Here is a 17,733-nt window from a genome sequence, read left to right as displayed (position 1 = left end):
AAGCCTACGAGAATACTTGCAGTATAAAACTACTAAACAAGTAGTTTACTGAGAGTAAATACTTCAAAGTATACCAAAAATGCATTGAAAAGGATTTAATTAGTAAAAAAATAAGTATACATATAAGTTCACTTTTAGTATACTTGCAGTACAAACTGAAAGCATAGATGTAAACTAGTTGTGTACTCAAAGTTTACTACTGTTATACTTAAAAGTATGCCTTTATACACTAGTAATTGGGCCCAAGGAGTATTGAAATAGTACACTGATATTTTTATACTTACTTCATAAAGTATACTTAAAAATATACTTGCACTTTACCTAAGTATACTTAATAAAATAAATCAATCTTTTTGGTATAAGGGTGTGGAAGCGCGTTCTAAAGAAGCACGTGCAGAATGCAGATCAGAGGCAGGCAGTAAATGAAAATGAAACAAACTCACGAATTTACAAAAACGTTTTCCTAACGTTAGTATTAGGTTCCCAACAAAATAACAAAACGAGAACCAAAAACTAACATTAGAGGGACGTTCTGTGTTTGCTGGGGATCCGGAAGTCAAACATAAAATTTACAAATGCGCTCAAGTCTTGCAGGAAAAATATTGTAGCATATTTGTTTGGAATTAAAATGCAGTGGTTCTGCAATTGTTTCATACATTCTGAGATACCTACAAAGGACCAGTCAGGGAAACCTGATGCAGATTTTTGGTCAAACCGCTCAGTATATTCTATGAGGTTTAAAAGAGATACAATACTGACAGTATCAAATTCAATTTAGTTTTTAAAGTGCATTCTGAATAAAACCTGCTGACTTGCTTTCAGTCTAAACACACACTCGCTCATGCCGTTCTGCCCCATTCCACCATTGTCACCATTGTATCGCAGCAACATCTATGTGGATGAGTTCAGTTGTTTACTTCTCTCTTCCAATGAATTCCAGCTCTCCAAACTTCTGTCCAGGTTATCTTCAGATTTTCACCTTAAGCTATTTTAACATTGCATAACAGCTGAAAATGTGCTTTGTAAAAGTGTTGTTCATATCACTCCGACTTTTCAGTCAGTAACTGTTAAAACTTATAATGTACGTATGAAATATGCACGCAGTTGTTGTGTTTGTCTGTGTTATGGGTTTATATCTGCACAAGGTAATAAATGGCATTATTAGGGTTATTTAGAATAGTCATATGATGTGTTGGCAATGTTTTGAAGTGCCAGCATTATCGCATATCTAATCAGCAATCTTTCAGACAGTAATTTCTGATTGTTCATTATCTAGTTATTTAATATAATAAATCAGCCTGCATTTACCATTCATCTTCATTCATATTTAAATGATTTATAAGATTTATTCACTCAATAATTATTCTGACACCAGAAAAATACTTAACTGACTTGAAATAGTATTTTAAAGGGCAGATTTATATAAGACAAACTTGTTTGCTTTATTTTTATTTGCTAATGCATAGAAAAACATTGACATTTTGCACTGTTCTATAGTTTATTTTTGGAATAATGAAATAATTAGTGCATTCATTTACTTGCCTTATTACAAACGCCAAACGCTCATATCATTAGGTTTTCTGTATAAATTGATAAGAATGCCATAAATAACTAAACTGCTCCTCCAACTCATACACTCACACACAGTCACAAATGCTGTCATAAAACATCTACGTCAATCTCATTCTAAGCCACGGGTGGACAAGGATACATTTTATTGTCCAGAGTAAATAAAACCCGTTACCTGTTTCCCTCAGATTACAGCTCTCTGTCTGTCCCAGGTAGTGTGCAAGTGTGTGTCTATGAATGAGTGTGAGTGTGCATCTCTGTACTAAAGGATATTCTTTACGAGAGGACTAGAAAGCAGCCTCAATCAAAACAGCCATCATGACAGGTGAGTAAACCTGGATGCTGATATGGAACATAATCAACATAATTATCCCTGTTAACTTTGGGTTTGTACTGTATATATGGACTGAATGTGTGTGTTGTTTGGTTAAACATGGCAATGCACAAATTGTCCACAAATATGTTCGTGTGAAGACATTTGAAATAGCATTTAAATTCAATAGGTTCAAATTGAATTCATGTTAGAGCTATTTATGACGTTTTACTTCATTTTTTGCAGACAAAGAGGAAAAAAAGGCAAATAAGACCAAGAGCAGGGTGAGACTTTTAATCCAATACTCACAGAATAACTCAGCGGTTTACCACAGTATTTTTATTTGATTAAATGTAATTTATTAATTTTTATTTTAATTATACATTACATTAATTGCATTAATTGTAAAACAAGTGTATTAAGTAAGCTATTAGGAATTATATTTACTGAGCTGTGATTTTTTTTTTTTTCATTATAGCCAAGTGTTTTGGGATATCCTATCAGCATATTTTTCATTGTGGTGAATGAGTTCTGTGAGCGATTCTCCTACTATGGCATGAAAGGTGAGATCAAACACATACACATACATTAAATCTCTGTTTTACTCTTCCTCCACATTTCACACAGCTCAGTTTTGTCACTTTCTTTCCTATTTAATAAGTCTCACTCATCTCTCGTCACTGTGTTTTGCAGCGGTGCTGGTGCTGTACTTCACGTATTTCATCGGTTGGGACGATGATTTGGCCACCACCATTTACCACACATTCGTGGCTCTGTGCTACCTAACACCCATCCTGGGAGCCATCATTGCAGACTCATGGCTGGGCAAGTTCAAGTGAGTTTTAGGGCTTGGAAAAATAGTGCTAGAAATACAGTTACATTATCGATCCAAAAAAGGAAAGCATAATTTTCACATAAATACTATGCAGCACAGAGCTGGGTAGATTACTTACACATGTAATGTGTTGCTGATTCCAAATTACATGACAAAAATTGTAGTTATTAACGTACTCCATTACATTACACAATTTAGGTAATATAGATTACTTTTGGATTACTTTTAGATTACTTTTGACCTAACTCGTTTATCACATTGATTTAAATAGGATTATTTCTTGTACCATAATGGCACAAAAATACAAAGAATAAGATAATAAATTCCATTCCTTGTTATTAATAACATAAAGTGCATTATTTTATTATACGTCAAGGTTTCCCAAACTGGTGTTCGTGAAGGTACTGCAGGGGGTTTATGAGTTTAATGAAAAGCTAATAATAAATTAAATCATAAAAAACAAAGCAAATTTGAAATAGATCACTTTAAAATCAATCAAAATCAAACCGTACTAGAAAAAAAATATAATTTATTGTTTACCTGCATGTCATGTGACCATAACCAATGTCAGAGAACCAATGAACAGTTTAATGGGTTTGAAAGGCAAAGAACCTACAGTGATACTTCAAATAAAAATGAATGAGTTCATCAGTAATTGATGCAATGTTAAAACACTTATTAAACCTGAAATTATTTTTGTCAACCGCCTGACTAATGACTGGTTTTTGTGTGAAAGTCCACAAAACTTGAAAACCTTCTGAATGTATAAGTGGTAAGCTATTTTAAAAATGAAAATCTAAAAGATGAAAAGAGGAGTTAGGAAGAATCAATAAATTCTGAATAATTTATTGCTATTGTGTAAATAATATGTGACCCTGGACCACAAAACCAGTCTTAAGTAGCACAGGTAGATTTGTAGCAATAGCCAAAAATACATTGTTTGGGTCAAAATTATCGATTTTTCTTTTATGCCAAAAATCATTAGCATATTAAGTAAAGATCATGTTCCATGAAGATATTTTGTAAATTTTCTACCATAAATATATAAAAACTTGATTTTTGATTAGTAATAGGCATTGCTAAGAACTTCATCTGGACAACTTTTAAGGCGATTTTCTTAATATTTAGTTTTTTTGCACCCTCAGATTCCAGGTTTTCAAATAGTTGTATCTCAGATAAACATTGTCCTATTTTAACTAACAATATATCAACGGAAAGCTTATTTACTCAGCTTTTAGATGACGCAGATAATCTCAATTTTGACAAATTTACACTTAGGACTGGTTTTGTGGTCCAGGGTTACATACAGTATGTACCAGGTCTGGCAGAGCAAAATCAGCATATTAATAGATCATGTGACACTGAAGACTGGAGGGAGTAATCGCTGTTAAAAATTCAGTTTTGACATCACAGGCCTAAATTACATTTAAAAATATATTAAAATAGAAAACAGTTCTTTTAAATTGTAAATACATTTTCGAATAATAACTGAACATAAGCCACTTTGTTCCAAAACTTTTAAATGATAGTGTATATTTAAAAAAAAAAAAAATGTTTTGAGGTAAAATAATATTTAATTAATAATAGGTGTGGTATTAAAAATTCTATTTCCATTTATTTTCATTGTTTATTCCTTAAACATTTACTTGAATCCCTATAGCAACCTCTTGTGTCCTTCTGGCGGTCACCGGACAACATTTTATAAACTTATACGTAGTACGCAGTCAGAAGACTGAATATATTTCTGCTAGAATTAATATGTATATAAACATGACCTTCATTCTCCACTTTTCGCAGGACTATCGTGTATCTGTCTATAGTATACACCATCGGCCAGGTGATCTTGGCTATCAGTGCCATCCACGACATCACAGATAACGACAGAGACGGTAAACCTGACAACAAGGCCTTCCATATGTGAGTTACCGCTTGGGATATGCTTTATCGTTATATTATATATTATCGTACATAGCCACATAACCTAATGAGTTTTAAAAAAGTAGCAATATTAGGGGTAACGCATTGCATGTAAACGCAAATTATGTAATTAGATTACCTTTGTCAAGCAAGTAGTAAAGTAACTTTTCAATTTAGAGTTACTTTTTCATATAAGTAACACCAGTTACTTTGTTTTCTCATTTACTGACTGACAAGTCTCCTGTCCTGAGTCTTACTTATTTTACATTTCATGGAAAAAGGCTTTAATGTTTGCCAAGAACAGAACTTTTTATATTAAAAACAAACAAGCAAGCCCTGCCCAGATTTAAAAAGTAATGAAAAAGTAACATAATGCATTACTTTCCCTAAAAACGTAATTAGTTACTTTTTTGTGTGTGTGTGGGTTATGCAGTATTGTAATGCATTACTTTTAAAAGTAACTTTCCCTAACACTGAAAAGTAGCATGTGCTTTATTAGGTCCTACATAAAACATGCATGTTCACATTATTTGGTGTGAATTTGAATTTCGTCTCTTTTATTTTAGTGCCCTGTCCATGGTGGGACTCAGCCTCATTGCCTTGGGAACTGGAGGTATTAAACCCTGTGTGGCAGCGTTTGGAGGAGATCAGTTTGAAGACCATCAGGTATGTGGACTCTTACACACACACACACACACACACACACACACACACACGTAATGTTGTGTTTACATGTTTTATGGGGACATTCTATAGGCGTAATGGTTTTCATACTGTACAAACCATATTTTCTATTGCCGTACACCTACCCTACACCTAAACATAGCTCTCACAGGAGATTGTGCACACTTTTACTTCCTCAAAAAACTCATTGTGCATGATTTATAAGCCTGTTTCCTCATGGGGACCTAAGAAATGTCCCCACAAGGTCAAAATTTACTGGTATTACTATCCTTGTGAAGACATTTGGTCCCCATAATGTAATAAATACCAGGTACACACACACACACACACACACACACACACACACACACACACACACACACACACACACAAGTTTGACAGATAAACACAGCCTTTTAAAGAGGATGAACTGAATTCAAGCACAGCAGCACATTCTTGTGCTGTTATCAGCTCAAGGTTAAGTCTCTGATATTGAATGTTAGAGATTGACAAATAGAGATACTTAAGTGATTTGTAGGCTCCTACGCCCCCTCCACCCTTGTCACAAGGATATAAAGTCTAAGGGCCAACGGTCAAAGTTAGAAAAAAGCTGTGACATATTTTAGACCAAATGTTACTATATAAGGAATGCTGATGTATCTATTAGGGTAATGTCGGCATTCCTCATATTGTAACTTTTTTTTTCACATACGCTTGCATGTTTTCAGCCAGTAGAAACTTCTGAGGTAAATGATATTAATAATTATTTGTATTTTATTTCAGGAAAAACAAAGAAGTACTTTCTTTTCCATATTTTATCTATCCATTAATGGTGGCAGTCTTCTTTCCACTCTTATCACACCCATCCTGAGAGGTGTGTATTTTGTGAATGCGAATAGCATCTTTTACATTTGTTGGCAAATATGTGATTGGTAAATATGCTTATGAACAATCTGTCTTGTCTTTCTGTGTATTCGTTATGTTCTTAAGCTCAAGAGTGTGGTATCTACGCACAGAGCAGTTGTTTCCCACTGGCTTTTGGCGTCCCTGCAGCTCTCATGGCGGTTGCCCTCGGTAAGTTACAGCAGTTTTAGTCTAATTTTATTTTTTTTGACATGTGCAATACTTTTTATGACCACTCGATGGCAGCCGTGATCGACTGAGGTTATTCTTCTTTCTGCAGTTGTGTTCATCGCAGGCCACAAAATGTACCTCATGGAATCCCCCAAAGGCAACATCCTTTTGCTTGTCATGAAGTGCATTGGTGTAAGAACACAGACGCCCTTATGTTTTCTTTAAGAAATTGTGTTACGTGTTTGGAAATTACAGTTCACTTTCCATTAAAAGACTTGCATGTTTGATAAACAATCAAAATTTAGTATGCAATATTATAAAGACATCACTGCCCATGGTGAATGCCAAACATTAGGTCAATGAGAGATTTTAAAACTTAAAAGTCTAAAATATGTAGAGTATGATAACCAAAAAATGCATAACACAGTCTGAAATGTGAGCCTGGACCACAAAACCAGTCTGAAGCAGCACAGGTATATTTGTAGCAATAGCCAAAAACACGTTGTATGGGTCAAAATGATTGATTTTTCTTTTATGCCAAAAATCATTAGGATATTCAGTAAAGATCATATTCCATGAAGATACTTTGTAAATTTTACTACCGTAAATATATCAAAACTAAATTTTTGATTAGTTGCTAAAATTTTCATTTGGACCACTTTATTGATTTTCCCTCAGATTCCAGATTTTCATATATTTTCAATAGTTGTATCTTGGCCAAATATTGTCCTATACTAACAAACCATACAACAATGGAAAATGTATTCATTGAGCTTTTATGTGAATTTCACACAAGAATTGACACTTATGGCTGGTTTTGTGGTTCAGGGTCACTCCTTAACACTTATTAATGGTTCATATGTAATTGTTTTGGTAACATCAAGTCATGTGGAAAAGTCTAATTGCTTGATTGCTGACTTTTCTCTTCCACAGTTTGCAGTTAAGAACCGTTTCAATCACCGCAGTAAGCAATACCCCAAGAGAGCGCACTGGATGGACTGGGCCGAAGAGAAATATGATGTATGTTACATAAACCATTGCAATTAAGTGTTTTATATATCCAAAAACATGCACCAGTTAACTCTTCAGTGCTGTAGGGTGTTCACACAGACATTCTGTCTTTTTACAGAAACTCCTGATTGCTCAGGTGAAGATGGTGTTGAAGGTTCTGTTCCTCTATATCCCTCTGCCAATGTTCTGGGCTTTATTTGACCAGCAGGTCAGTGTCAAAACACACTAAAGCTACAAATACCATAATCAAGTATGCATTCTTGCACAAACACTCATCTGAGAGTTTTGTTGTCTTTCCAGGGCTCCCGTTGGACTCTTCAAGCCACCACAATGGATGGTAACTTTGTAAGTAGGAAAAAACATGCATTTTAACTTTTTATTAAAGAAAACTACAAAATGCACATACAGTCAAACCCAAAAATATTTAGACTATTTTTTTACCAGGTGGTGCAGGACACTATAGTTCACTTATGTAAGTGAGGATAGCCAAATAAAGTAAACTGTGACATATTATATACCCAAAAAATCTGGGATCATGAAATTTGATTTGACACTTTGACAGGACCATATTTTGTTATAAACCCTTTTATCAAGATGTGTTTGTTCTGACAGTTTAACTCTTGAGTTCTCGTCATAATTTATTACCATTGTCTAAACTATAGCAAATAAACAGTAATCATGTGAGAAATGTTGAAGGTGTCTGAATAAATTTTGGTTTGACTTTATATCAGTAGAGTTATGGTGTCATATTTTATATGGTATATTCATTCTTTCTTTCTTTCTTTCTTTCATCATAGGGAGCGTTTATAATTCAGCCAGATCAGATGCAGGTGAGACTGATTTATGCGACACAGTTTGTTTTGTGTCTATACTATGATTAACAGGATATGAAATGATATTGTACATTCTAGTGCACACACAGTGCATTTGTACTCATTATTTGTGTTCTGCTGCAGATTGTGAACCCCATACTGATTGTGTTAATGGTGCCGATCATGGACTCTGTAGTGTATCCACTTATCAAGAAGTGCCATATTAACTTCACGTAAGTGCTGGATAACTTTATTGAGTTGTGGTTATGAGTCACAAAATATTATTTGAATGTGTCATTTTGTGTGTGCCATGATTTTCAGGCCCCTGCGGAAGATTACTGTTGGTATGCTGCTGGCCGCGTTAGCATTTGTGGCTGCTGCTCTTTTGCAGATTCAAATTGACGTGAGTAACAGATCTTGCAGTCTAGCAGATGCCTTGATTTATACCCTTATCACAATGCATTTAATATACTGTACATTCTCAGCATAGAAAATAAGAAAAAAATTGGAAAATTTCTGACATGCCTGTCTTGTAATTCAACAGAGAACAATGCCAGACTTCCCATCAAGCTCTCAAACCCAGGTCAAGTTCCTGAACTTGGCGAACACATCAGTGCCTGTTATAGTGGAGGGGCAAGAACCATTTACCGTTTCTGGTTTTAATGTAAGTTCGCACATTTTGATGTAAGGCGCATCAAACTTAACCAAACAGTTTTTAAAAGAGTTGGGTTTAAAATTATAAGAATTAAAATAAAGTAACAAATGGGTTATTAGGTGTCTTTTAAAGGATTTGTTCACTTCAGAATGGGTTGTTTGCAATCATGTGAATCTGATGACGCGCAAAATGCAGCTGGAGTGCAGGAAGTGAGTTTTCTCTATAGGAATTACTAGCAGAAACTCAAAATGCCTATGTTTTGAGTTGTTTATGGAAATTGGTCAAACCAAGAAATTTCATTTTGTATCGTGTATGAACATTTGCTGTTCATATGGAGGAAATGCAAGAAATTGCCTAAAAACGCAGGGAAAAGTGACATGTAAACCTGCCTCTGCGGTCAGTAGAGTCGGATAATGCTTGTGTGTGCGATCGGTTAATAAAAGATACAACAATTTTAAGATCTAAAGAAATATGTAAATAGATACAGGGTGAGACAATGAGAATTCACTCAATGCTAAATGCCACATGTAGACACAGTGTTAATAAGATATTGTAGTTGCAGTTGATTACAACAGAACCTTGCGAGACTGTGAGAAATTGAAGTCAGTGAAAGCTTTTTAGTGAATACGCAAGCGATATTTGCTCGCTTTAAGGACCAATAGCCAAAAACCCCGTACAGCAGTAGTTTCAGGAGTGACGTATATCCTTTATCCTTCATATAAATGTGGGAAGCTCTCGAAAATTAAAATATAACATCTTACATTGTGTCTATGTGTGGTGTTTAGCAATGAGTGAATTCTCATTGTCTCACCCTTTATCGATTTATTTATTTCTTTATTAATATCTCTATAACATATTATTACATCTTTTCTTAAAGGTGCTATAGAATGCATTTATACAATATATTAAATTGTTCTCTGATATCTACATAGAAGGTATATGGCATAGGAAAGGGCAAAAATTCTCAAGAAATGGTTTTACAAGTCCATTTACAACCTTAGGATTTGTCTCTATGGTCTGTTATTACCTTATTTGGAAGGTTCATGCATAATAATGATGAGCTCTGCTCTGATTGGCTGTTTCACAGAGCGGCTCATTTCAGTAGCTCACACATGGAGGAAAATATATATTGAAACCACTGTTTTAAATGCACGATCACTTTTGTGATCGCACATGCTCTGTGTAACGTTACAATACAGCGGCAGTACTTGCCACATATTTTACAAGTTCAGATGCTTGTTAGCGATGCTCAGGATCTGTAAATCATTCACCATCGTCCACCATCGTTTCAGTTGTCTTTTGCAAACACCAGATTTATATAAAAAGGAGGAAACGATGTGTTTGAGACTCATGGTATGTCATGTCCATTAACTGTTATTATTCAACTATGCCAAGGTAAATACTGTTTTTCATTCTATGGCACCTTTAACCATTTGCACACACAAACATTATCCGACTCTCCTCCTGACCGCAGACAGAGGTTTACAAGCCAATTTCTTTTCAGTCAATTTCTTGTCTTTCCCCCCCTCTTAAACAGCACATTTTTCATACATAATAAAGCCTCCTTGTAGTTTATCAGTTTGACTGATTTGAGCATCCATAAACAACGCAAAACATAGGCATTTTGAGTTTCTGCTAGTGATTCCTATGGAGAAAAAATCACTACCTGCCCCTCAGCTGCATTTCGCGCCACAGCAACAATGTCATGTGCAAAGAACCTATTCAAATTTCTTGAAAATTTACTTACCCCTATGTCATCTAAGATGTTCATTTTTGAGGAAAACATTACAGGATTCCAGGATTTTTCTCGATATAGTGGACTTCAATGGTGATCAACAACTTGTCCAAATGATCTGTCATTTTCTAAAACAAATTACACATTTCTATACTTTTTAACCACACTTTCTGTGATATTCAACATCCAAGCTGTTCATGTCTTTCTTTCTTCAGTTAAATAGAAATTAAGGCTTTTGATGAAAACTTTTTTTCATATAGTGGACTTCAATGGGAGCCAACGGACTGAAGGTCCAAATTATAGGGAACACAAATATATATATATATATATATTTAGAAAATGACAAATCATTTCACTAGATAAGACCCTTATTCCTTGGCTGAAACTGCAATTTGGACCTTCAATCCGTTGGCTCCCATTGAAGTCCACTATATGAAAAAAAGTTTTCCTCAAAAGCCTTAATTTCTATTTAACTGAAGAAAGACATGAACAGCTTGGATGTTGAATATCATATCAAGAGAATTCAGAAAAAAATCAGCTTTGCCACATTGTTATGGTTTTATTGTATTTTTAATGAAAAAATGCAGTCTTGGTTAGCAAAGGAGACTTCTTTTAAAAAATTCTAACTGTCCCTAAACCTTTTAACAGTAGTGCTGAAAAGAAAAGTAGTGATGTTGAAAAGAAAACTTGAAATCTGTTAATTTTCATAAAAATCAGTCCCTGGGACATAAAAAATGTGTGTATTTGAGAAAACAATATACACATGTGCTTAGAACTATAGAGCTGTTTGTAAACTGTACATAACCATCTTACAAATTCTTTTATGTTGTTGTGTTCCCTCAGTCCTCTGATGGATATATAACACTTGACACTCAGAATATTACAATCTCTGTTGGAGGTAAAAATGCTTCAGCTACTTTCAAAAAGGCAACAAGACACACGGTTACAATAAATGCTGCTGGAATGCTACTGACTGTAAGTGCTACATCTTTTTTTAGATTTTGGTATTTAATTAAACATCTTAAATAAATGTGTTGTTTTTTTAGTAACATTAATGTGATGTTTACATGTTTACAATCGTTTGGTTTACAGCTCGAGGACATAACTCAGAAACCGAGTCAAGGCTTGAATGCAATCAGGTTAGCGGATTTCTGAATTGTGACCCTGGACCACAAAACCAGTCATGTTTTTGATGTATGGTTTGTTAGGAAGGACAATTTTTGGCCGATATACAACTTTTTGAAAATAATAAAATAACAAAAAAATCAAGTACCTAAGAAAATCGTCTTTAAAGTTGTCCAAATGTACTTCTTAGCAATGCATATTACAAATGAAAAATTACGTTTTGAGATATTTACGGCAGGAAATGTAGTAAATATCTTCATGGAACATGATCTTTGCTTAATATCCTAATGATTTGGCATAAAAGAAAAATCGAGCATTTTGACCCATATAGTGAATTTTTGGCTATTGCTACAAATATACCTAGTAAAGACTGGATTTGTGATCAAAAAATATTCTTTTAAATTGTATTGGATAAGACTTGTCAAAAATGAACTGCCTATTCAAATTTATTAACAGCAAACATATGTTGTAGGTTTGTGAATGGCTTTGGGTCTGAACTGAACTTCACAATAAAGTCTGATAATCTGGGTCCCATCATACCCTTTCAAGGATCAGACTACTTCAATGTTTCCCACGGCAAGTATGTGTTGTGTTTCATGTACCATGTATTACAGTTATACATATACATGCTAGCTGACATACAGTTGATGAAAATACAGTGTAAACCCATTGCTAGGCTGCTTTTCTACACTGATTTGATATCCCCCTTCCCAGAGCCAACTTTACAATTGTGGATATAGGAGGACAGAAGTGCCACTTCATCATGGAGCAGCTGGGCTTTGGAAGCTCCTACACAGTCCTGATCCCAAGCACCTTTAAATTTGGAGAATCGGTAAGTCTTTTTTAACAGTCACAGATTATATTATTAACCCTTTATAGTACTATAATCATTTTTCATATTGGTAGCAATAGCCAACAAAACATTGGATTGTTCAAAATGATTGATTTTTCTTTTATGCCAAAAAACATTAGGATCTTAAGTAAACATCATGTTCCATGAAGATATTCTGTAAATTTCCTATCAAAACTTAATTTTTGATTAGTGATATGCATTGCTAAGAACTTCATTTGCTTTACCTTTTGTATCTCAGCTAAACATTGTCCTAGCCTAACAAACCATACATGAATGGAAAGCGTATTTATTCAACATTCAGATGCGTGAATCTCAATACATTCAGCTTAGTTTGAAAAAATTGACTTTTTATGACTGGTTTTGTGGTCTAGGGTCACATTTAATTCCTAACTCAAAAGAAGATATTTTGTTTCTATTTTTAGCTATATAATGAATGTCAAGGGGGTCCAAAACAGTACTAGAAACAGTGTTTCATTGTGTAGACAATCATCTTTTGTGGACCACAGAAGACATCTTCCCTTTACACCAGTAGTTATCAAGCAGGTGCCTGGGCCCTCTAGAGGGCTAGCAAACTTGGCTACAGGATTATTTAAAAGGATAGCTCACCCTAAAATAAAAATTCTGTCATTCATTTCTCACCCACATGTCGTTCCCAACCTGTAAGATGTTTGCTCATCTTCAGAACACAAATTAAGATATTTTCGATGAAATCCAAGAGCTTTCTGACTCTGCATAGACAGCAACACAGGTAGTAAAGACAATGATAAAATGAGAATACTTTTTGTGCGCAAACAACTTTATTCAACATTTCCTCTCTTCTGTGTCAGTCTTCGACGTGTGTTCACCACATTACCATGCATGCATTTTGAATTTTGCTAGAATTTTGTTTTCTTTAGGCACAAAAAGTATTCTTGTGGCTTCATATAAGGTTGAACTACTGATGTCATTAAAATATTTCATGGACTATTTTAACAATGTCCTTACTACCTTTCTGGGCCTTGAACATGTCAGTTGCATTGCTGTCTATGCAGGGTCAGAAAGCTCTTGGATTTTATCAAAAATATCTTCATTTGTGTTCTGAAGATGAGCAAAAATCTCACAGGTTGGGAATGGCATGAGGGTGAGAAATTAATGACAGAATTTATATTTTAGGGTGAACTATCCCTTTAAATAATCCTGTAGCCAAGTTTGCTGAGGCCCTCTAGAGCAGTGGTTTTCAAACCCTGGGTCTTAAAAAGAGAAGATTTGTATATATGAAGGAAAATGTATATACAGTAAGGTCAATAAGTATTTGATCACCCTGTGATTTTGCAAGTTCTCTTACTTAGAAATCATGGAGGGGTCTACAATTTTTAGCATATGTGCATTTCCACTGTGAGAGACAGAATCTAAAAATAAAAATCCGGAAATCACATTGTATGATTTTTTTAACAATTTATTTGTGAATTACTGTGTCAAATAAGTATTTGATCACTTGTGTCAAATTTTTTAAATATTTGGTACAGAAGCCCTTGTTAACAATTACAGAGGTCCTGTAGTTCTTCACCAGGTTTGCACACACTGCAGGAGGGATTTTGGCCCACTCCTCCATACAGATCTTCTCTAGAACAGGACCTCTGTAATTGTTAACAAAGGCTTCTGTACCAAATATTAAAAAAAATTTGACGCAAGTGATCGAATACTTATTTGACACAGTAATTCACAAATAAATTGTTAAAAAAATCATACAATGTGATTTCCAGATTTTTATTTTTAGATTCTGTCTCTCACAGTGGAAATGCACCTATGCTGAAAATTGTAGACCCCTCCTTGATTTCTAAGTAAAAGAACTTGCAAAATCACAGGGTGATCAAATACTTATTGACCTCACTGTATGTATGTAACAAAGTTCAAGAAGGAATCGGGAACTGGCAAACTTAACTTTAATAACTAAATAAACATAAGCAACAAAACGAAAGTAAGCAGCCACTGTGTAGCCTATTTGTATTTGCACACTGTTTTAGTAGTGGTGAGCATTGTGGCTATCTATTAATTTCTGGAACGCAACGACCAATCGAGGCATTACAGTTAGTCAGAATCAACTCACAGTCCTTGCGAATCCTCTCATTATATTAAACAAAGCATAGACGCAATGTAAATAACAGATTAATTGTACTGCGTAGAGAGAGATTCATTCATTATAGCAGCATTTCTGAGATCGCGATAAATGGGTTGCGACAATTTATAAAAAAAAAATAGGGTCGCTCTAAAAAAAGTTTTTAATATAGCAACACTTTTGGTTTCTGCTACTAAAAAAACTTGAAAAACAAGCAAACCACCGTCTAGACATAGCAGCTAGTAAGCAAATCTAGTGATAAGTTTTTTGTCCTTCTCAAAAGTGGAAATCACAAATAACTTTGTCTGAATGTGTGTGCAGTGTGCCGAGAACATTATAGCAATCCAGGATTTTGGACCAAACAGTGTCCACATTGCCTGGCAGGTCATTCAGTACTTTATATTAACCTGCGGAGAAGTGGTTTTCTCTGTCACTGGCCTGGACTTCTCCTATTCACAGGTATGGAATGGATTTATTTATTTATTTTTGACATAGTCTTATTATTTGTTTTAAGTACAGGTATATTTGTAGCCATAGCCCAAAAATACATTGTATGGGTCAAAATGATCGATTTTTCTTTTATGCCAAAAATCATTAGCATATTAAAGGTGCCATAGAATGGAAAACTTTATTTACCTTGGCATAGTTGAATAATAACAGTTCTGTACATGGACATGACATACTGTGAGTCTTAAACACCTTCGTTTCCTCCTTCTTATATAAATCTGGTATTTGCAAAAGACCACTGAAAAAGAGGCCAATTCCAACATAACACTGACTATTACATAAGCGTCGCGATCGTTAATAGTCATGCCCCCAACATTTGCATCGCCCAATCATCAGAAGGATGATCGAGGACAATAGCGAAAATGGCAGGTCACGGAAATAAATGTTATGTTCCATGTTTTGCAGGAGATGTTAAGTGCAGGGATGGGTTGGTGTTTGTACTCACAAAGGCAAGGAAAACAAATAACGCGTTCTTATAAAATAAGGCGAGCCACTAAAGGAACACGGTTAGCTTCTTGCTAGCGCTAACCTGTTACATTGCAGTACATTAGATTTCACTTACCACATAAACAGAGTAAGGAGAGATGACTGCACGGATGATGGCGAATGATTTGCAGATCCTGATCACTGCTGACAGCATCTAAACTTTGTCAAATGTGGTAAGTACTGCCGCTGTAGTATAACGTTACACAGAGCATGAGCGATCGCAAATCTCAAAAGCTAAAAGTAAAATGATAGTGCATTCAAAGCGGCAGTTTCAATGCCCCGCATATTAATAGCGGCTCGAGCTCCGTGATTAAATATATATTTTCCTCCATGTGTTTCCTTCCTGATGTGTGAGAGCAAGCCACTCTGTGAGACAGCAATTTAGAGCAGAGCTGATTATTATTATTCATGAACCTTCCAAATAAGGTAATAACAGACCATTTCATTCTAGGGTCAAATCCTAGGGTTGTAAATGGACTTGTAAAACCATTTCTGGAGAATGTTTGCCCTTTCCTACGCCGTATACCTTCTATGTAGATATCAGAGAACAATTTAAAATATTGTATCAATGCATTCTATGGCACCTTTAAGTAAAGATCATGTTCCATGAAGATATTTTGTACATTTTCTTATTAATTAGTAAAATGCATTGCTAAGAACTTCATTTGGAAAACTTTAAAAGCGAGTTTCTCTTAATAGCTGTATCTCGCCAAAATATTGTAATATCTTAAACCATACACCAATAAAAAGCTTATTTATTCAGCTTTCAGATGATTGATTGGTTTTGTGGTCCATGGTCACATTTGGCTGTTGTCTTTTAGGCACCAAGCAATATGAAGGCCGTCCTCCAGGCTGGTTGGCTGTTTAATGTAGCTGTGGGGAACATCATTGTGCTCATCGTGGCCGAGGCAGGCTCACTTCCACATCAGGTACACCACTGGAACTGTTTTTTTTTTTTTTAATCCTAGTCACTCAATGTTGGCATCTGCATTGCTACAAGCTCACTTGTGTGTGTGTCTTTGCAGTGGGCAGAATACATCTTGTTTGCGTCTCTACTGGTGGCCGTGAGTATCATCTTTGCGTTCATGGCTTACTTCTACACCTACATGAACCCTGCGGAAATCGAGGCTCAATTTCTAGATCTTAAGCCAGAAGATAAGAAAAAGAAAGAGCACGAAATGATGACCAAAGACAATTTGGCGTACCTAAACAACGAGACATCAAAAGACATCAAACAAACAAAGATCTAGGTTTCTTGCTGCTTTTCTTTTTCTTGATGTACGGTTTGAAAGTGTTGGTGTTCCCTTTAGGATTGATCGAAGAACTGATTCACCGTTTGTATCAAAGCTAGGCTTTGGATTTGTTTTTCATCTAAATCAGCCCAAGAAATGCAAATTCTACCTGTAACTGAATGGTGTGTTTGGGACAACCCCAATCCCCCAGCCATGGACAGAAGGTTTGGTAGTTTCAGCGATAAAGTGGCCGTGCGTTACTCTCAAGTGCAGGTGGATTTTATTAAGTACATTGTTACTATAAATAAATAGATGACTAGAGGCAAGTGATGCTATTTTATGGCAAATGCAATTTACCATTACTTTGGAAAACCAGTTTAAGAGTAGAAGTACATAACACTGCTATTGAATTCTGTTTTGAATGCTGATCCCCTCTTGTACTTCAAACAACGCTGTCCTGTTTTTGTTCATTGTGGATTGGAATCTTTCGGAAAATATTCCTCTAAATGATTTGTATTAATAGCCATTCATCTACAAGTAATGGTAAGACAAAGTATTAAAGTAATTCATTTTCATAGTTAATGCTGTTATTGTGACTAAAATTGCATTATTTGAAGGGGTTACAATAAGAAGGTGCCAGATAATGTGCAACTTAAGAGCATTAGAGCTCAGTATTTTCCTGTATGTATTTTTGAATTTTGTTTTCTACATAACACTGTAAATAGATTTTAAATAAGCTATGAGTGAATCAACTTGTCAATTTCAAATATACTTATGCCTTCAATGAAAGTATTTTGCCATTAAAAATGATGGATAAGATTGTATGAGACTGAATTGTTTTTGTTTAAAAA

At 34.9% G+C, this 17,733-nt stretch overlaps 1 protein-coding gene across 1 annotated transcript; it reads left to right on the top strand.

Moving 5' to 3' along the window:
- Positions 1–1,735: 1,735 nt before the first annotated feature.
- Positions 1,736–17,704, top strand: slc15a1b (solute carrier family 15 member 1b). Its single transcript, XM_073851183.1, has 23 exons — positions 1,736–1,894; positions 2,129–2,166; positions 2,361–2,445; positions 2,576–2,717; positions 4,515–4,634; positions 5,201–5,300; positions 6,081–6,171; positions 6,288–6,371; positions 6,481–6,563; positions 7,305–7,391; positions 7,501–7,590; positions 7,683–7,727; positions 8,180–8,212; positions 8,339–8,427; positions 8,516–8,597; positions 8,739–8,858; positions 11,428–11,559; positions 11,677–11,723; positions 12,182–12,289; positions 12,424–12,541; positions 14,979–15,116; positions 16,472–16,579; positions 16,676–17,704. The coding sequence occupies exons 1-23, from the start codon at positions 1,888–1,890 to the stop codon at positions 16,898–16,900; spliced, it is 2,172 nt and encodes a 723-aa protein (XP_073707284.1). The 5' UTR covers positions 1,736–1,887; the 3' UTR covers positions 16,901–17,704.
- The last annotated feature ends 29 nt before the right edge of the window (positions 17,705–17,733 follow it).

The sequence above is a fragment of the Garra rufa genome, chromosome 12 (genome assembly GCF_049309525.1).
Source record: "Garra rufa chromosome 12, GarRuf1.0, whole genome shotgun sequence".
In the NCBI taxonomy this organism is placed as follows: Eukaryota; Metazoa; Chordata; class Actinopteri; order Cypriniformes; family Cyprinidae; genus Garra; species Garra rufa.
This window is presented reverse-complemented; position numbering and strand designations above follow the sequence as displayed.